This window comes from Erinaceus europaeus, chromosome 18 (genome assembly GCF_950295315.1).
Source record: "Erinaceus europaeus chromosome 18, mEriEur2.1, whole genome shotgun sequence".
NCBI classification, from domain to species: Eukaryota; Metazoa; Chordata; class Mammalia; order Eulipotyphla; family Erinaceidae; genus Erinaceus; species Erinaceus europaeus.
The window spans coordinates 4,002,338-4,024,262 of record NC_080179.1 but is presented as its reverse complement, the minus strand read 5'-3'; the positions used below and the strand labels follow the sequence as shown (position 1 = coordinate 4,024,262).

The following is a 21,925-nucleotide window of genomic DNA, read 5'->3' as shown; positions in this document are numbered from 1 at the left end:
TTCTCTGATGGGCTCTACAGAATATCAGGAGAGGCTCCTCGTACCTGGGGAGGGAGGAAAGAGAGGGTGACATGAAGTGGGGGAAGATGACAAAAGGGGAGGATGGCTTGAGGGTGGAGCCACTGTGACACCAGTGTCACTTAGTGTGACATGCGTTAGGTGGGGGTGGGGGGCTGCAGATCACAAAGGGTGGTTTATATTTTAGTTGAGGGCAGGTGAATGTTACTCAGAGAGGGAGAGCTTAGCCCCACCAAGCGAGGACAAGTCAGGAGACCTACGAGAAGCCAAGGGGCCAGGCTACTACTGGGCAGAGTGAATTGAGGTAAGGCAGACAGCTTTTGTCCATGGAGGTTTCTCTTTGCTAATAAAGGAGAGACAGGTCTGGCCTTGTACACTGTCTGGAGGTCAGTCATCTCACCGTGGAGAAAGTACCTGGACCACAGCAAGTGGGCAGGTATTCTAGAGAGACATGGCCTGCCTTCCCTCCCTCTGATGCCCTCCTCCCTTGGTCATGAGCACCTCAGTCTCTTCAATTTCCCTACATCCCTTGTAATTTCTCCCTTTGCAAAGCTCTAGGAGACTGGGCTGGTTGACAGTTTATGCCCTCCAAAATCTGGAAACAGATTGAAGATAGCAGATATGAACCACCACTTTTTAATATTAACTATTCCAACAGCAATTGGTGAGTACATGTTACTATTTTTTTTTTTTTGCTTACAATTTTGGAAAAGCTTCATTGCAGTAATGTGTATGATCAGAATCTATATAAGAGATGTAAATAAAGACAGAGAGCAAACCCAAGACGCAAGGACTGGCCTTAGTGTTTCTTAGAACACAAATACATCGAGAGTCTGCGGGTTTTCCTCTGGATCCATGGACACAAAGGGATAGTGACCTGGTGAACTTGACACGACAGCTGGAGAGTATGGGCAGAAGGATGTGATTTTATTTTCGAGCTAAGCATGGAGCTTGCGAAAATGAGAATGAAGAGGAAGGAAGAGAGACGAAGGCAAAAGAAAGAGTAAGGGCCAGTGAAATAGCTCACTTGGATAATACCATGCTTGGCCATGTGCAAGGCCTAGGTTCAAGCCCAGTCCTCGCTTCATTGAAGGAAGCTTTGATGTGGTGGTATCTCTCTCTCTCTCTCTCTCTCATCCTTTACCTCTCGGTCTCCATCTTTAGAGCAAGAAGCAAAAGGTAAACACAAGTACAGTGTTAAGTGAGGGAAGACTAAAAGATCTTTGAATGGTTCAATAATATTGTAAATATCAATAACACATCCATCATTTAAATAATCTCCATGTATGCCTTCTCATACAGTGTCATGTATAACTTCTTATCCGTCCGTGAAATGCACACTGGTTCTAAGACACATCCCTTCTTCCCTCCATCTGCCAGCAGTGATGACAATGATCTTATCACCCGCACAAGCCCAAAACCAAGCAGAAACAGAGCAAGGCTTTCAGCACATGCACACAGACATGAAAGCAACCTTCCTGATATTCCTGAGTATGGAAGATGAGTATTGTCTGGGCACTCTGATCCACAAGCAATGGATTCTCACGGCAGCTCACTGCTACTTACCGTGAGTGCTGGGGGCCACACAGAGAGAAGTTTGTCCTTAGTGTTTGGTATTACTCAGGGGGACTGGGCTCCGGTGTGAGAGGGAGCCTGTCAGCCTCAGAAGTTGTTGGGGGAAAAGGCGGGGAATAGACGTAGGTGGGTGTGAATAACTGAATGGGGTGGGGGAGGTTGTCGGGAGGTAGAGCACCCAGTTGAGTGTACACAGTACATAAGGACCCAGGTTCAATCCCTCACTTCCCACTTGCAGGGGAACCTTTCGTGAGTGGGGAAGCTGTGCTGCAGGTATCTTTATCCCTCTGCTCCCACATTTCCTCTCAACTGTTCTCTGTATCAGCCCAAAATAAATAAATTTTAAAGGATTCTTGAATGAGAACATACAGATGAAGGGAACTGGGGAAGCTGAAAACCAGAGAGTAAACCACTAAGAAACGTCTGTCTGTAATGAAGTGAGGAACACAGCAAGTTATTTATTCATTTGCCAGTCCAGGGGACTGATAAGCCATGAAAGAATGAGTACAAAGTCTCAAAGTAAGGTGGGGGAAAGGATGCTAAGTAAACAGGCCAACAATAGCTTCTTTCTCCACTAAGAACTCATGGTCCGTTTCAGATTTATTGAAATGAATATTGCTTCAAACGAGGAATTTTTCTACAGCGACATGGGGGAGTTAAAGTTCCTTTTGTCTGTCCAGCACCCAAATTTCAGCAGAGATTCTGCAGAGCACGACCTCATGCTCATCAAACTGGAGACTCCCGTGGAACTCAATAAGCAGCTGACTTTGGCCGTTCTACCCACAGCCACAGACGGCAAGACAGGAGAGAACTGCACTGTTTCTGGTTGGGGCTGGACATGGCGAACACCCTGTAAGTGGCCCTCAAAATAGATCCTTATCATTCGAAGACAGAAGTTGGAAAATAAGCACAGAAGGGAAAATACAAAGCAGAACTCAGCCTGGGTTTGGTGTACTGTTGCACCGAAGTAAAGGACTCTGGGAGGGGGAGGGTTCGGCCTCTGGAACATGATGGTGGAGGAGGACTGAGGACCGAGATGGAGGGTTAGAGTGTGATGTGGAGACTGAGAAATGTGACACTTGGACCAGCTACTGTCTTCTACTGTCAACTTTAAACCATTCATCCCCCATGAAGGAATAAAAGATAAAAATAAAATAAACAGACCCTTATACACCTTAAAGCCATTCAGTGAGGATTATTGAATACCTATTGTTATAGATAAGGAGGATCTGAGGGCGTCCTGAGAACATACAATTAAATTTCAATCTTATTCATGTGAAAACAGGGTAAAATGACACAGCACGGGTGGTGTGGCGACTTATGACTATAGGTCTCTGGAGTCCTACAGTTCTAGTCTCTTTCTTTACCTTGGTGAAAAGGGGCGGCTGGATGGTGGTCTGGTCTCTTCAGCAGAAACTTAAGTAGTTAAAAACATGTACACACAAGGCCAAAATATGCAGTTTACAGCCCTGGAAGCAGACCTTGTTCAATCATTTCTTTATCTGTTTTCTTCCTCTCTAGTTCCTTTACATTTTGACTTTTTCTTTTTATGATTGAATGATGGAGAGGTTGGTAATAGGAAAAAAGGAAGTAGAGGGGGTCAGGCGGTAGCGCAGCGGGTTAAGCGCAGGTGGCGCAAAGCACAAGGACTGGCGTAAGGATCCCGGTTCGAACCCTGGCTCCCCACCTGCAGGGGAGTCGCTTCACAGGCGGTGAAGCAGGTCTGCAGGTGTCTCTCTTTGTCTCCCCCTCTCTGTCTTCCCCTCCTCTCTCCATTTCTCTCTGTCCTATCCAATAGCAACGACATCAACAATAACAATAATAACCACAACAAGGCTACAACAACAAGGGCAAAAAAAAGGGGGGGGGGAAATGGCCTCCAGGAACAGTGACTTCATGGTGCAGGCACTGAGCCCCAGCAATAACCCTGGAGGCAAAAAGGGGGGAAAAAGAAGGAAGTAAAAAAGAGTGATGGATCTGTAAAAGGTCAAAGAGAAATGAAATCTCTCTCTCTCTCTCTCTCTCTCTCTCCGTGTGTGTTCACTCAGTTACAAGCCCTGATATCCAGGTAGAACAGAAGGTTCTTTGGTTCTCTGAAAAATACTGCCAAAAGCCCCCTACAAGACAAATTCCTGTTGAAGTCACAGGAAACATGTTCTGTGCAGGAGTGTCTCTGGACACAATGCAGTCATGTACAGTAAGTCCTTTCTTCTGCTTCTCCTAAATTTGCTATGGAACATGGTTATGGGTCACAATAGTTCCCTTAACTCAATCCGATGTCCTGTCTCTACATCCGAAGAGTTTGATGGGAGCCCAAGGAAGAGTCAGTGTCCAGCTTCACGAATGAAGTTAGATGTCAGGGTGGAAAGAAACAGCGTCCCACTTCTCCAGCTTCCTCTGATGTGGTCTAGAGTGGTGGGGTGGAGCCAGTATGACCACCAAACACGTCTCCTAGTCCCAGTCCTTCAAAACTTCTATTCCAGGAACTGATTCTAGACCGGGTTCTTTTTGACTGCTCTGCCTGACCCATCTCTTTATTTTCTTGACAGGAAATAACCGCTGCCCCCATTCTGTGCCGAAACCAGCTCCAGGGGATCTTGTCCTGGTCAGAAGGGTGTGTTCTGAAAGGGGATGTTGGCTACTACACCAAGATTTCCCGCTATACAGACTGGATCCTCAGAGTCATCCACACCCACTGAGCCCCGTCGAGTCCCTCTCCAGTGGTCTCCGGACTGGGTTCTTCATCCCTGATACTCCCCATGTTTCTAACACAGAACAAGATAGGAGTGGAGTCTTTGGCTGTAAGAGTTTTCTCTTCTGTCCACTTGACCTCTCTTATCTCTTCTCTATTGCAGCCCAGTGGGTAACCAAAGAATTTGGACTCAGCAATGTTCTACCGAACAGCTAACTTGCTGCCACTCTTTTCTGCTCTTTTTCCGACTTATTAGTAACCTGCTATGGTTTCCTCAGAGTACTCTGGACACGTTTTCCCACATGCCCCTTCATGTGGACAGTGAGGTGTGGTCCCTTCTAGGGTTACTCCTTGGTCTGCTGTCACTGAGTGCTGAGTCACAGTGTGGATGTGACGAGACTGGGTGTGTGCAGGGCGGCATGGCCCTAGACACAGCGTGACTGTGCATGTGTACATGTGCACGTGTGTGTGATTGGAGGTGTGCAGGGTGATCTCACTGACTCAGGTAAGGTTATTCTGTGGCTGCTTGCCAATCAGCTGATTTCCTTCTAATTCTGCTTTCATCCGCTCTTAACCGACTGTTCTAAATAATGCTCCTTTATTTGTTTATTTTAAAACCCAAGGGGAGCCAGGGAACAGGGGGAGAAAGAGCCAGAATAGAACACCACTCTGGCACCAAGGTGGTACCAAGGATCCAAGTCAGGAATTCATGTGTCGGGAAATTGTGAGGATGTGGTAGAGCCTGGCAGGGCTTGACCTGAGGAGTGCGTCTATCCTGTCAGTCTCTCTCTCTCTCTCTACCTGGCAGGTTTGACCTGAGGAGTGTGTCTATCCTGTCAGTCTCTCTCTCTCTACCTGGCAGGTTTGACCTGAGGAGAGTGTCTATCCTGTCAGTCTTTCTCTCTACTGAGAGGTTAAGCAAGGAGGGACAGGAGTAACCCCAAAGGTTTGCCCCATCTTATCAGACTCCCTGCCTCACAAAGCACCCCCCATTCCTGATACTATGGCCATTAGCTAAAAAGAAAGGGGGAGATGTCGGGAAATTGTGAGGAGCCTCACAAAGCACCCTGCATTCCTGATACTATGGCCTATCTACATAATCATTGTTTTGCCTGAAAGATCCCCACCCATTCCATTCCTTTGATCTATCTTCTTTCTACCCTCGAGACCCTCCCTGCCTCCAGGGTAATATTAGTTCCACCAGGTAAAACCCTCACAACAGTTGCTAAGGAAGTTTCTACCTTCCCAGCCCCCTTTTGCCTTTCTCTGTCCCTTTCCTAGCCATTTCCATTTCCGACTTGCCACTTGTGGTCTGCCCTTTAAAAAGCCTTGGCTCTCTAATCAATAAATACATTGCATTGTCTCACCACCACGTGTCTGTTCCTGAGTCATCTCCCTGGTGTCGCTGAGTGAGTAGCAGCCCAGGCTGGCTCCGGTCGAGTTCTCTCCAACCCAGAGAGCACGCACCCAGGAAGAGGCACACCCACGCTAGCCCAACATTCATGCTTCCATGTTCAGTACCCTGCCAACTGCACCAACTCCAGAGCCTAAAACAAGGATTATTTTTTTTATTTTAATTTTTAAATATTTATTTCTTTTTGGTATTATATTTATTTGATAGAGACAGCCAGACATTAGAGGGAAGGGGGTGATAGGGAGAGAGACAGAGAGACACCTGCAGCCCTGCTTCACTACTTGAGAAGCTTCCTCCCCGTACTGCAGGTGAGGACTGGAGGCTTGAACCTGGGTCCTTGTGCATTTTAACATGTGCGCTCAACCAGGTGCACCATGACCCAACCCTGTTTTATGTTATTCTGAGAGAGATACAGAAATAGATACACAAAAGCCCTGCTCCACTCTGGCTGATGGTGGTGCTGGGGGTCAAACCTGGGACCTCAGAGCCTCACGCCTGAGAGGCTTTTGCAGAACCACCATGCTGTCTCCCCAGCCCAAGCTGAGGGCCTTAAAATGAGATTACTCTGTATGAGGCAGGTAGGCCTAATGTAATTAGAAGTATATTTATGAGAGAATGGCAAAAAAGCTGTTGGGATTTTTTTTTTTTTTTAATGATGGGGAGATACAAAAGTAGAGGCTGGTGTGGTTTAAGGATAGAAGAAGGGGCCATGAACAAAGGCAAGCAGGCAGCCTCTAGAATATGAGAAAGAGAGGAAAATGGACTCTTCCTAAAGCCTTCAGAAAGAATGCAGCCCAGTGCAAACCCTGGATTAATCCCATAAAGCCTATTTCCAGTTTATGATATGTTAACTATATGATACTATATATATATACTATATGATACTATTTTCACTGTCTTATGATACTGTCTTGTGATACTGTCTTATGATGTTTTAAGCCACTAAATTAATGACAGTTATCACAGCATCAGCAGGTAACTAATATGGGGTGGCAGTCACAATAATCTTTCCAGAGTGTTTGCATCCAAAAAATAGTAGCTAATAACTAATTTACTTGAAACAACACACATTTATTATGTCATGATTATAGTTCTACCCTCAGTCAAGAACCTCCAAGCCCAGGGTCTCACTAGGTTAAAATTAAGAATTAGATCAATGGTTTCTCCTCCTGAAGGTTCAACTAGCAGAAATAAGCTCATATCATCCCTTTAGCTTGTTGTCAAAATTCCAGTTGTTAAGGCTGAGGCATTAGAATAGGCAAGAAAGACTGTTTTGTTTTTTGTTTTTTGCTATAAAGTTACTGCCAGAGTATTTCCATACTTCACTGATTTTTTTTAAGATTTATTTATTCCCTTTTGTGGCCCTTGTTTTATTGTTGTAGTTATTATTATTGTTGTTGTTGTTGATGTCGTCGTTGTTGGATAGGAGAGAGAGAAATGGAGAGAGGAGGGGAAGACAGAGAGGGGGAGAGAAAGACAGACACCTGCAGACCTGCTTCACCGCCTGTGAAGCGACTTCCCTGCAGGTGGGGAGCCGGGATCCTTACGCTGGTCCTTGTGCTTTTTGCCACGTGCGCTTAACCCACTGCGCTACCGCCCGACTCCCACTTCACCAATTTTTTAAGGGTCATTACTGTGGATACTTGCTGAGATGTACCAATTGATTTCTTACCCCAGAAGAGGAGCAACAGCAGCTCACTAGTTGCTTAGCAGGAGCATCCAGATCAGGGCCAAGAACTGGAGAAGGAACTGAGTCCGACTGAGACAAGGGAGAAAAGTCCACATGGGTTTGGAGGTGGGGTCAGTCTTCTGTTGTAACATCAAAGAAGAATGGGCCTGAGTAGTTACGACTGTGTGACTAGCACTCAGGCATAACTTTCATGCTTTGCTTGTTCTTCCAGAGTGGTAAGAAGTCAGTGAGTTTATGGAAGCAGAGCGTTAGTCAGTGTCCTACCGTGCGGTGTCGTGGGGCTAGCTTTGTACGTAGGCTAGTCAGCCAGGTCTTACGGGTAGATAATAAAACTAGAATTCTTTTCTTGACACACTGGCCACCTCAGCACGATCATGACCTAAGTCAAGGGAAATAACTCCAAGGGTCAAGTTCTACTAACACAACTGATAGGGACAAGTTTTTTGGGTTTTTTTTTATGTCAGTAAATCCCTTTTGGTTTCTACTTGCTTAAAGAGACTATTACAAAGATTCCAAAGATAATATCTCTGAAGGACTTTGATCGTCAATAAAATGTATAAATATAAATGAACTCTAGCAGACACACTGCAGTATTGTCTACCAGCCTTTGTGTCTATGTTCAGATTTTTTTTTTGAACTTGGCTTTTGTCCAAAGGTATGTACAGGTGTAGATAGCAAATGCTCATTACTGAACTTTTATCTCGACTCCATCTCATCCTTTAAAACAAAGGTGCAGAGGAGAATTTCATCAGAGTTCAGGAACTGAACTGGAGGCTTATCTCACAACAAGAAGTCAAAACAAGTATTGGTGAGTCTGGTGTGATAAAAGTCACGGTGAGAATTGGATGCACAATCTGAATGACTGATACGATGCTTCTTGTGGTTAAATGATTATTAACAGAAGCCAGAAAGAGAACAGTGAATATGAGGTGGTCTCAATCATAGCCAGAAGTTGAAAAAATAAGAACAGAAGGAGAAACATAAAGCAGAACTTGGACTGGGTTCGGTGTACTGCAACAAAGTAAAGGACTCTGGAGTGGGGGCAGGCAGGGGTTCAAGTCCTGAAACAGGATGGCAGAGGAGGACCTAGGTGGGGGTTTGATAATGTGTGATGTGGAAAACGGAGAAATGTTCTACATGGACTAACTGCTATATTTTACTATGAACTGTAAACCTCCAATAAAGAAAAAGAAAGAAAAAAAAACCCTGATCATCAGCAAGTATTATATCAAGTGCATAAGTTACCTGTTCAAGATTTACAGGTTTATTTTTTTTTCCTCCCGAGTTTATCATTGGGGATGGGTATCTGCGCTACGAATCCACTGCTCCTGGAGGCTATTTTTTAACCCACTGTGCTACTGCCTGGCCCCCAGGGTTTTGTTTTGTTTTTAAGATTTTATTTATTTATGAGAAAAATAGGAGGAGAGAGAGGGAAAGAACCAGACATCACTCTGGTACATGTGCTGCCAGGGATCGAACTCAGGACCTCACGCTTGAGAGTCCAGTGCTTTATCCACTGCGCCACCTCCTGGAACCTATAGGGTTTTTTTTAAGGGGCTTGTTTGCTTTCATTTATAGGATAGAGACAGAGAGGAATCAAGAGGGAAGGGGAGACAGAGCAGGAGAGAGAGAAAGACCCCTGAACACTTTCAGTACATGTGAAGCTTTTCTGCGGGTGAGGACTAGGGGCTTGAACCCCAGCCGTGCACCATAAGATGTCCACTCAACTGGACGCCCCACAGCCCAGCCTCCAGTTTTATAAAGGACTTAGCACTTCCCTGAAAATACATGACTTTGTTCCAAATGATTTATCTTTGGCAGTCATATTTAATTCTGAGACTGAGACCAGAATACTCAAACGAGGGTGCTCATGAACTCTGAAGAAAGGGTTGTTTGTGGAGTGTGTGTGCGCGTGTGCATGTGCTAAGTATTCAACACAAACAGGTGATACAGAAGGTGCTTGGAGGAGAGGAGAGGTGAAAACACGGACTGAACATTTCACAGTTCAGTGTGAAGTCACCAGTACAGGTGACTGAGAACAAAGATGTGGAGGGAGAATAGGAGAACAAATAATCACGGGGTCAGATGATAATAGTCAAATCCAGGAACTTGAATTTGATGGGAATAAAACCACAGGTAGCTATAAAAGAAACATCTGAAATAGGAAATGATGGGAGAGGAAGGGATAATTTTAGCAGAGCCGAAGGAGGTAGCAGCTATGTGTGTGAAGAGAAAAGGATAATTTTAAATGTGTTCCAGAAGGAAGAGAAATTTTTTTTTTGAAAAGTGGGGGAGGAGTGATGAGAAAAACCTAGTTAAATGTAAAATGATTACTTCAAGGAAATTCCATGCCAAGTATTATGTTCATTTCTGGACTCTGCTCTAATCAGAGGACTGAAGACCCAGGGGTCCTCTGAGACACCAGCATAATGAGAAGTGTATTTACAAGGCCTCCACAGAAAGGATGACAGCAACTGGGGCCAGGTGGTGGTGCACCTGGTTAAGTGCACTCACTACAGTGCGCAAGGACGTAGGTTCAAGCCCCTGGTCCCCACCTACAGGGGAAAGTTTCACCAGTGATGAAGCAGGGCTGCAGGTGTTTCTCTGTCTCTTTCTCTGTCTCTATATCCTCTTCTCTCTCAATTTTTCTCTGTCTCTATCGAATGAATAAATATAAAATCTTAAAAAAAAAAAGAATTAGAGCAACGTGGCAGTTCTCCTCAGATACCTGTAAGTTTGCCGTAACAAAGATGACATTCACATCACGTTGTTCCAAAGAAAAAATTCAACCTCTGAAAATTTACAGAGAAGCATTTTGCTCAAAAAAATATTTTTTTTAACAATTAGATATGTCAATATAGGAAAATAGGGTATTCTCATCCTTTCCTTTTTGCATTTAGAAGCAGAGAAAATTCAGTGCCTGAATGACCTCTATGACCCAGAAAGTCCTTTCTGAATGGAGGAGATGGAATCTGAGGACGCCGGTCCTCACAGACATGATGTTGGGTTCTCATCTTTGACCTGGAGCCCACTCTCCCAGCACCTCTACCTGCCAAGAGGGACCGAAGCCAGACACGTGTTATGACCATCTCACAGATGCTTCTTCCATTTCATTTGCACCAATGTGTTAGTAGTCTAGAGCTCAGTGTTCCTCTTGTTGCTTACTGCCCTGTTTTATCACAGACTTCTTGGAAATACCCATTCTTTGTGGACTCTTCTGTCATAGAGTGTGAACCCCACCTTCCCATCCCATCAACACTGAATTTAGTCCTTCCTTGGGTCTGAGTTGCTATTCTCTGAGCTAACATCTCCACAGATGCTGCACAGGTAACTTCCATTTGTCCTGTATCCTATTAGTGTCTTACTAATTTTCTTTTTTATTAGTAATTTAATCATTAACAAGATTGTAAGATAACAGGGGTACAATTCCATTCCCACCACCAGAGTACCCTGTCCCATCCCCTCCATTGGAAGCTTTTGTATTCTCTAGCCCTCTAGTATAGACCAAGGATCTTTATGGGATGATGAAGGTGGGAGGTCTGGCTTCTGTAATTGCTTCTCTGATAGACATGGATGTTGGCAGGTGGGTCCACCCCACCAGCCAGTGGGGCAGGGCTCTGGGGAGGTGGGGCTCCAGGACACATTGGTGAGGTCGTCTGCCCAGAAAAGGCAGGATGGCGTCATGGTGGTAGTTTTCAACTTCTGCTTATGAGTAAGATCATCCAATATTCATCTTTCTCTTTCTTATCTCACTTAATGTGATTCCTTCAAGCTCCATCCAAGATGAGGTGAAGAAGGTGAATTCACCATTTTTTGATAGCTGAGTAGTATTCCATGGTGTATCTAGACCACAACTTGCTCGGCCACTCATCTGTTGTTGGACACCTGAGTTGCTTCCAGGTTTTGGCTATTACAGATTGTGCTGTTGTGAACATAACTATACACAGATCTTTCTGGATGGGTGTGTTTGGTCCTTTAGAATATATCCCCAGGAGAGGAATTTCAGGGTTATAGTGTAGGTCCATTTCTAGCCTTCTGAGAGTTCTCCAGACTGCTCCCCACAGGAGTTGGACCCACTGACATTCCCACCAGCAGTGCAGGAGGGTTCCTTTGACCCCACAACCTCTCCAGCATCTATTCTGATGGATGACATTCTCACAGGCAGGAGTGAAAGGGTATCTCATTTTTATCTTTATTTGCATTTCTATGACAATGACTTGGAGCATTTTTTCATGTGTTTGTTGGCCTTTTGGATCTCTTCTGTGGTGAATACTCTGTTCATTTCCTCTCCCCATTTTGAATATGGTCATTTGGTTTTCTGTTGCTGAGTTTGGTGAGCTCTTTATATATTTTGGTTATTAGCCTCTTGTCTGATGTATGGTCTATAAAGATCGTCTCCTTTTCTGTAAGGGATCTCTTTGTTTGGGTAGTGGTTTCTTTTGCTGTGCAGAATCTTTTTAATTTTCAACCCATATCCTGTTAGGAATTGTTTCTTTATGACTCAGAATGTCAAGCAAGAGATCCCAAGGTCAGCCCTTGGCGTCATATGCACTAGAGTGATGCTCTGGTTCTCTTTACTCCCTACCCCTTCTCTCACTAATAAAAAAAAAAAAAGAAAAATATTATCTAAAGAATTGCCTCTTCACTGAGAAAGATATATTTTCAACAATCTGGGAAAGATTTTTTTTTAATCTAGGATATACAAAAATCTCTTACAGCACTGTAAGGCAAACAATCTAACTAAGAAATGTGTTTCACAAGAAGACATTCAAGTGAAGAATAAATATATTTTTAAAAGGTAACCAGTGTTATCATTCATTATGGAAATTCGAGTTAAAACCACGATGAGACAATCAAGTTAAGGGGCCAGGCAATGGTGCGCCTGATTAAGTGCACACATTACAGTGCACAAGGACCTGGGTTCACATCCCTGGTCCCCACCTATGGGAGGAAAGCTTCACCAGTGGTGAAGCAGGGCAGTAGGTGTCCTGTCTCTTTCCCTTTCAAGCTCCCCCTTTCCTCTCAAATTCTCTCTGTCTCTATCCAATAATAAAAATGCAGTTAAAAATCAAGTTAAAATGTCAGATCTTATAAGGGACAAGAGGTTATACAGTGGTTAGAGCCATGAGCTTAGAAGCATGATTTCCTCAGTTCAGCGCCTGTCACCACTTGTGCCAGAGAGATCTTCTGATCTGTTCTTTCTCTCTAAAAAGAAACTTTAAAAATAACATAAGGGACCAGGCAGTGGTACATCTAGTGGATCACACGTTACCTTGCACAAGGAGCAGTGAAGCAGTGCTGTGAGTCTCCCTCTCTCTCTCTCTCCACACATACACACACACACACACACTCCTCTAACAATTTCTCTCTGTCCTGTTAAATAAAAATATTAGTGCCATATCTTGTTAGTGATCCAGTGGCTTTCTCAAAGTCTTGTGCACTGCTTTGGAAATGCAAAATGTTCCAGTCACGCTGGGAAAGCACTTTGCAGCTGGGCATTTTCCTACCGGATTAAATGTCCACGTGCTACATAAGAGCTAACAGCCTCGCTCGTAAGTATCTATACAGCGGAACAAATAATGCCCTAAGCATCCATACACTAGAACGAAAGATGTCCACACTGGGGGGTCGGGCGGTAGCGCAGCGGGTTAAGTGCACGTGGCACCAAGTGCAAGGACCGGCGTAAAGATCCCAGTTCGAGCCCCGGGTTCCCCACCTGCAGGGGAGTCACTTCACAAGTAGTGAAGCAGGTCTGCAGGTGTCTGTCTTTCTCCCCCCTTTTGTCTTCCCCTCCTCTCTCCATTTCTCCCTGTCCTATCCAACAACGACGATATCAATAACAACAGCAATAATAACTACAACATTAAAAAAAGAACAAGGGCAACAAAAAGGGAAAACAAATACATAAAAAATTTTAAAAGAAAGATAACTGCTTTGAGTCTCACCCAGTGCCCTTGTTACCTGTAGGCTATTTTAACCCAAACTTGTAGTCATTAGTGATGTGTCAGGTATTCATTTGAACATAAACAAGTTATCAGAGAACTAAGACATACTGACAGCTTTCCTATTCTTTATCCCTCTGGGAGTATGGACCCAGGGTCACTGTGGGATGCAGAAGGTGGAAGGTCTGGCTTCTGTAATGGCTTCCCCGCTGAACATGGGTGTTGACAGGTGGATCCATACTCCCAGCCTGTCTCTCTCTTTCCCTAGTGGGGCTCCAGGACACATTGGTGTGGTCATCTGTCCAGGGAAGTCTGTTTGACATCAGGTTAACATCTGGAGCCTGGTGGCTGAAAAGAGAGTTAACATACAAAGCCAAACAAATTGTTGACCAGTCATGGACCTAAGGGCTGGAATAGTGCTGATGAAAAGTTGGGGCGTCCTCCATTTTGTAGATAGCTTGTAGGCATATTTTAGTTCTATTCCAAAGGGCCTTTGGCTATACTAGTGTTTTGTTTTTTTCCCCTTTTTCTTTTTGCCCCTGAGCCTGAAATCTGATATGCAGGTGGATCCAAGTTATTGTCTGGGGAGATGATGTCATGGCTGGTTGAAATAGAATTTTATGGCTATCTGGGATCTATAAACATATGTTGGATACTTCTAAGAGGAGCAAAGTTCTACATATTTTGAAAGAATGTGGGTATATTTACTTAAAGTTAATTTAAGTGCCTCAGCCATGGAAGTCTGTTGTGAAAAAACACTACGCTACTGATATTTTCCTAACCCAATGTGTGACGATTTCAGTGTGGACATGTTCTGGCTTCTGAATTCACTTTCTGGAATCAGGTCAATTCTGAATCTGTGAGCACCTGAATCTGTGAGTATAATTCAAATGGAGAGTGTTCGGTTTAGTGCTAAACTGCTCAAATAAATAAATAACTAATAAAAATCCGTACTTACCAGAGGGTATTTTCTTGACACATAATGATGGCAATATCCAAGTTTTAGAAAATATTTATTCTTATCGTAGCTTTAGTTTCTTTCCCCTTTATTTTGCAGAAAACAATATTTTAACTAATAGATCAAGTTTACTCTACGGCTTCATCAGATGAACCATAAGCTCTTTCACTGGAGACAAATGTTCACAGACTCACCCCGTGTGGTTAAAGACCTTGCTGCCCGGGGGGTGTGGGGGGAGCATACTCAACTCTGGGGCCTGGCTAGCCCCAGTGAGCAGAGCTGGGACTGGGAGCTGAAGTTCCTGTCTCTGCTTTCTGTGACCCAGTTAGCCTCAGAGTGTCAATTTCCTTGTGTTTCAAACAGAGATAATCATTGCCAATCAACCTGTGGTGCAGATTAAAAGGTTTATGTAGCTAAACCTCTTGGAACAGTGCCTGGGGAAGTCAACAACACTAAGTTGTGAAGGGGATAAGGGCAGACAGTCAGAACTTGGATCCCTTCTCTTTGAAATAATAATAATTAAAAAGTCGCCCTCTCTGTCTTCCCCCCTCTCTCCATTTTTCTCTGTCCTATCCAACAATGACGTCAATAACAACAACAATAATAACTACAACAGTGAAACAACAAGGGCAACAAAAGGGAATAAATAAATAAATATTTAAAAATTTTTTTTAAAAAGCTTCAGACGCAATAGAATCTCAGTTTGAGCCAGGGAGTGGCCTCCAGGTCAGCTGTACCTTCCTCTGGTCACCCCTGAAGTCCGCAGGCTGTTTGAGCCACGGCAAGTCTTGGCACTGGCCTCCCGCCCCCCTGCCTCTGAGCTGGAGAGCATGTCCACACAGGGCTGTGTTTCCTCAGGGACGTATTTCCGTGCAGGGGGAGCAGAACTCCAGTGGCATGTGACAGGCCTCCAAAGCCGTGTCACACATCGACTGCCACATCTCCAGTAGCCCCCATTTCAGGCTGAGCAGTGAAGTTTTGACTATGGCTCTGCATCTCTTTGTGGAACTAGGTTTTGCGAGCGTAGCACTGCACCACTTTCAGTAGACTTTTTTTTTTTTTCTTTGCCTCCTGTGTTCTTGCTGGGGCTCAGTGCTGGCACTACGAATCCACCACTCCCAGCAGGCATTATTTTTCCCTTCTGTTTTTATTAAGAGAGAAATTAAGAGAGGGGGAGATAGAGATAAAGACTAACACCTGCAGACCTGCCTCACAGCTCCTGAATCGTCCCCCCTGTGGGTGGGGAGCTGGGGCTCAAAGCAGGGTCCTTGCTCACGGTAATATGCGCATTTAACTGAGTGCATTGGCCAGACATTTTTATTTTTCATATTTCAGATAGAAAAAGACTGAGAGAGGGATTCGACTTCCGGAGGCGGAGCTACGAGCAGCAGATCGCTTTCTCTCCTCTCCTCTCCTCTCCCAGATCAACAAGGAATACCAAAGGAGACCACCCGGACCGAAACAAGACAGGACTAGAATGACCACAGAAACCCAGTAAATCACCCGTGAGTACAAACACACGTGGCTGGTGACAGAGAGGAGAGAGGGGCCTAAGGAGAGATTAAGTGACTGCTAACAGTTCGACAGTCTGTCAGTGGAGACACCACCTCCAGTCTGCTCCACCAACAAGGGGACAGCTGAAGGGAGGAAAGGACTCCCCAGAGACTCACCAAGTACAACTCTGAGTCTCCATTGCTACTACCCTCAGAATCTGGAGCAGCAACAGGGAGGGACACCAGGGCACAGAGATCTAACCGGGAAACTCAGGAGAAGACCTATACCTCGGTGTCATAGCTGAAGGGCTGTGAAAGTCTCTTTGCATAACCACTGGATTATCTCTGCCACACCCTGCTTTATCTCTTGGTCAGGAGTCATTGATTAAGCCAAGAAGCCTATTGATAGTTTAAAAACCCTCAGGCTACCATAGCCTACAGGGGAAAAAGAAAAAGGCTTTTACACCACTGAACTCCAACTCAGGGATTGAAAAAACTGATAACTTATATAAAATGGTTAAAACAACAAGAAAAAATAATGGAGACTCGAACCAGGACAAGAGTCCAGCTAAAAGTCCTCCAGAGGGCGAAGCACAAAACAACGAGTTCAACATCCAAACATTAGCTAAGGAAATAATAACAGGAGTGAGTAAAGAATTTGAAAAAATTGTAATCAGAACTGCAGGAACAACAAATGAGAATATGGAAGAAAATTCTAATAATCTCATGGTTATTAGAGAGCTGAAAGCTGAAATTGCTGAGCTAAGAAGGCAACTAGCTGAACAAGCTAAAACAGTATCAGAGCAGGGCAACAAAATAGATGAACTCCAGAAAGCAGTAGAGGGCAGAGAGAATAGAATCAATGAGGCTGAAGACAGAATTAGCAAGATTGAGGATGAATTAGAGACAACTAAAGAAGAAGTAAGAGATCTCAAAAAGAGATTAAGAGATGCTGAAAACAACAACAGAGTCCTATGGGATGACTTCAAAAGAAACAATATACGCATTATTGGCTTACCAGAGGAAGAAAGAGAAGGGGAGGAAGAAAGCGTTCTCCAGGCCATAATAGCTGAAAATTTCTCTAGTCTAGACAACACCAAAGACATAAAGATTCAAGAAGCCCAGAGGGTCCCAAACAGAATTAACCCAGACCTAAAGACACCAAGACATGTCATACTTAGATTGGAAAGGAATAAGGATAAAGAAAGGATCCTCAAGGCTGCAAGAGAAAAACAAAGAGTCACCTACAAAGGAAAACCCATAAGATTAGCAGCAGACTTCTCCATACAAACACTACAGGCCAGAAGAGAATGGCAAGATATCTATCGAGTGCTCAATGAGAAAGGCTTTCAGCCAAGAATACTATATCCTGCTAGATTGTCATTCAGACTAGATGGAAGCATCAACACCTTCTCAGACAAGCAACAGTTGAAGGAAGCAACCATCACCAAGCCTGCCTTGAAAGAAGTTCTGAAAGGTTTCCTATAAACAACCAGACCACCACAAATAGAACATATATCAAAACACTCTAAAACTCTACAAGAATGGCGTTAAAATATCTTCAATCTTTGATATCAATAAATGTGAATGGCCTGAATTCACCTATTAAAAGACACAGAGTAGGAAGATGGATCAGAAAACACAACCCAATAATATGTTGTCTACAGGAAACTCACCTAACGCAACAAGACAAACACAGACTTAAAGTGAAAGGATGGAAAACTATCATACAAGCCAATGGCCCACAAAAAAGGGCAGGAACAGCTATTCTCATATCTGACATGATAGACTTTAAAATACATAAGATTAAAAAAGATAGGAATGGACACTACTTAATGCTCAGAGGATCAGTCAATCAAGAGGACTTAACAATTATTAATATCTATGCACCCAATGAGAAGCCATCTAAATACATCAAACTTCTACTGAAAGAGCTACAGCAATATATTAACAGTAACACAATCATAGTAGGGGACTTCAACACCCCACTATCTCAACTTGACAGATCATCCAGAAAGAAAATCAGTAAAGACATAAGGGAGCTAAATGAAGAGATAGATAAACTAGAACTATTGGACATTTTCAGAGTCATTCATCCCAAGAAACTGGAATACACATTTTACTCAAATCCACATGGATCATTCTCAAGGATAGACCATATGTTAGGCCACAAAGACAGCATCAGCCTATTCAAGAGCACTGAAATCATCCCAAGCATCTTCTCAGACCACAGTGGAATTAAACTAACACTTAACAATCAACAAAAGATTAGTAATAGTGCCAAAATGTGGAAGCTAAACAGTACACTTCTTAACAACTTCTGGGTCAAAGAGGAAATCAAGGAAGAAATCAAAATGTTTCGAGAGTTCAATGAAAATGAAGACACAAGCTATCAAAATATTTGGGACACAGCTAAAGCAGTCCTAAGAGGGAAGTTCATAGCTATACAAGCACACATTAGGAAACAAGAAAAGGCACAAATAAACAGCCTGATTGCACATCTTAAAGACCTAGAAGAAGAACAACAAAGGAACCCTAAAGCAACCAGAAGGACAGAAATTACTAAAGTTAGGGCAGAAATAAATAACATTGAGAATAGGAAAACCATACAAAAGATCAATGAAAGTAAATGTTGGTTTTTCGAAAGAGTAAACAAAATCGACAAACCTTTAGCCAGACTCACAAAACAAAAAAGGGAGAAGACCCAAATAAATCGGATAGTAAATGAAAGAGGAGATATCACAACAGACACTGCAGAAATTCAACATATCATGCGAGGCTTCTATGAACAACTATATGCCACCAAGTTAGAGAACCTGGAAGAAATGAATGATTTCCTAGATACCTACCAACTTCCAAAACTAAGTAAAGAGGAAGTGGATAACATGAACAGGCCCATCACAGCTAATGAAATTGAAGCAGTTATCAAAAATCTTCCCAAAAATAAAAGTCCTGGACCAGATGGTTTTACAAATGAATTCTACAAAACTTTCAAAGAAGAACTAATACCTCTACTTTTAAAAGTCTTCCAGAAGATTGAAGACACTGGAATACTCCCTGCCAGCTTCTATGAAGCCAACATCACCCTGATACCAAAAGCAGACAGGGACACAACCAAAAAAGAAAACTACAGACCAATATCTCTGATGAACATAGATGCGAAAATATTGAACAAAATTCTAGCCAACCGGATACAGCAGTATATCAAAAAGATTGTTCATCATGACCAAGTGGGGTTTATCCCAGGCATGCAAGGTTGGTTTAATATACGTAAATCAATCAATGTGATCCACCACATCAACAAAAGCAAGACCAAAAACCACATGGTCATATCAATAGATGCAGAGAAAGCCTTTGACAAAATACAACATCCCTTTATGATCAAAACACTACAAAAAATAGGAATAGATGGAAAATTCCTGAAGATAGTGGAGTCTATATATAGCAAACCTACAGCCAACATCATACTCAATGGTGAAAAACTGGCAGCATTTCCCCTCAGATCAGGTACTAGACAGGGCTGCCCACTATCACCATTACTATTCAACATAGTGTTGGAAGTTCTTGCCATAGCAATCAGGCAGGAGCAAGGAATTAAAGGAATACAGATTGGAAGAGAAGAAGTCAAACTCTCCTTATTTGCAGATGACATGATAGTATACATGGAAAAACCTAAGGAATCCAGCAAGAAGCTTTTGAAAATCATCAGGCAATACAGTAATGTGTCAGGCTATAAAATTAACATTCAAAAGTCAGTGGCATTCCTCTATGCAAACACTTAGTTAGAAGAAATTGAAATCCAGAAATCAGTTCCTTTTTCTATAGCAACAGAAACTATAAAATATCTAGGAGTAAACCTAACCAAAGAAGTGAAAGACTTGTATACTGAAAATTATGAGTCACTACTCAAAGAAATTGAAAAAGACACAAAGAAGTGGAAAGATATTCCATGTTCATGGGTTGGAAGAATTAACATCATCAAAATGAATATATTACCCAGAGCCATCTACAAATTTAATGCTATCCCCATCAAGATACCAAGCACATTTTTTAGGAGAATAGAACAAATGCTACAAATGTTTATCTGGAACCAGAAAAGACCTAGAATTGCCAAAACAATCTTGAGAAAAAAGAACAGAACCGGAGGCATCACACTGCCAGATCTCAAACTGTATTATAGGGCCATTGTCATCAAAACTGCTTGGTACTGGAACATGAACAGACACACTGACCAGTGGAATAGAACTGAGAGCCCAGAAATGAGGCCCCACACCTATGGACATCTAATCTTTGACAAAGGGGCCCAGACTATTACATGGGGAAAGCAGAGTCTCTTCAACAAATGGTGTTGGAAACAATGGGTTGAAACATGCAGAAGAATGAAACTGAATCACTGTATTTCACCAAATACAAAAGTAAATTCCAAGTGGATCAAGGACTTGGATGTTAGACCAGAAACTATCAGATACTTAGAGGAAAATATTGGAAGAACTTTTTTCCGCATAAATTTTAAAGACATTTTCAATGAAACGAATCCAATTACAAGGAAGACTAAGGCAAGTATAAACCTATGGGACTACATCAAATTAAAAAGCTTCTTCACAGCAAAAGAAACCACTACCCAAATCAAGAGACCCCTCACAGAATGGGAGAAGATCTTTACATGCCATACATCAGATAAGAGTTTAATAACCAACATATATAAGGAGCTTACCAGACTCAACAACAAGACAACAAATAACCCCATCCAAAAATGGGGGGAGGAATTGGACAGAATATTCACCACAGAAGAGATCCAAAAGGCCGAGAAACACATGAAAAAATGCTCCAAGTCTCTGATTGTCAGAGAAATGCAAATCAAGACAACAATGAGATATCACTTCACTCCTGTGAGAATGTCATACATGAGAAAAGGTAACAGCAGCAAATGCTGGAGAGGATGTGGGGTCAAAGGAACCCTCCTGCACTGCTGGTGGGAATGTCAATTGGTCCAACCTCTGTGGAGAACAGTCTGGAGAACTCTCAGAAGGCTAGAAATGGACCTACCCTATGACCCTGCAATTCCCCTCCTGGGGATATATCCTAAGGAACCCAACACATCCATCCAAAAAGATCTGTGTACACATATGTTCTTGGCAGCACAATTTGTAATAGCCAAAACCTGGAAGCAACCCAGGTGTCCAACAACAGATGAGTGGCTGACCAAGTTGTGGTATATATACACAATGGAATACTACTCAGCTGTAAAAAATGGTGACTTCACCGTTTTCAGCCGATCTTGGATGGACCTTGAAAAAATCATGTTGAGTGAAATAAGTCAGAAACAGAAGGATGAATATGGGATGATCTCACTCTCAGGCCGAAGTTGAAAAACAAGATTAGAAAAAAAAAACACAAGTCGAACCTGAAATGGAATTGGAGTATTACACCAAAGCAAAAGACTCTGGGGTGGGTGGGTGGGTGGGGAGAATACAGGTCCATGAAAAATGATGAAAAAAAAAAAAAAAAGAGAAAAAGACTGAGAGAAACAGACAGAGGGAGCGACACCATAGCAGCAAGTCTTCCAAGTGGCACAGCGTTCCTAGAGGCATCTGGGCTTGAACCCAGGTTCCACATAGGGCAAAGTGTGCACCTTTCCTGGGTCACTATCTCCCAGCTTCTGTAGCTGATTTGATTAGTAATAACTGTAGTTTAAGTGAACTCAGCAGAGTACGTCAGTTCCCTAGTCATGCACTCTGTGTGTTTGGCAGATAAGGAGTAACAACTCACTAGTGACATTAACTAACTTTAAAATTACATAAAAGAAAAGTCTTAGACCAAGAGTGGGAGGTATATATAATACCCAGCAACTAAGGTATTTTGGGGGGGGGCAGTGGTTATTTTTTATTTTATTTTAACTACAGCACTGATCAACTCTGGCTCATGGTGATGTGGGGACTAAACCTGGGACTTTGGAGCCTCAGGCATGAAGAGTCTCTGCGAGGAAGGAAAGAATGCCTGCAGTTTCCTGGAGTAACTCCTTTCCTGAGATGCTTGCTGTGTGTCTCTATCCAATAAAATAAATAAGGATAAAACATTTAAAAGAGAGTAGTGACTAACATCATTGTAATGCATCATGACTCTTTTTAAAATATTTATTTATG

General features: G+C 43.0%; 1 protein-coding gene across 2 annotated transcripts; it reads left to right on the top strand.

Annotated features, from left to right (window-relative positions):
* Window positions 1-208: 208 nt before the first annotated feature.
* LOC107522410 (serine protease 58-like) lies at window positions 209-4,384 on the top strand. 2 transcript variants are annotated; one of them, XM_060178256.1, is made up of 5 exons: window positions 209-682; window positions 1,402-1,585; window positions 2,192-2,445; window positions 3,642-3,790; window positions 4,143-4,384. In XM_060178256.1, exons 1-5 carry the CDS (start codon window positions 640-642, stop codon window positions 4,290-4,292), a joined length of 780 nt encoding a protein of 259 aa, XP_060034239.1. In that variant the 5' UTR covers window positions 209-639; the 3' UTR covers window positions 4,293-4,384. The 2 variants fall into 2 exon arrangements, with proteins under 2 accessions (XP_060034239.1, XP_060034238.1); XM_060178255.1 differs by having other exon boundaries at window positions 1,399-1,585.
* The last annotated feature ends 17,541 nt before the right edge of the window (window positions 4,385-21,925 follow it).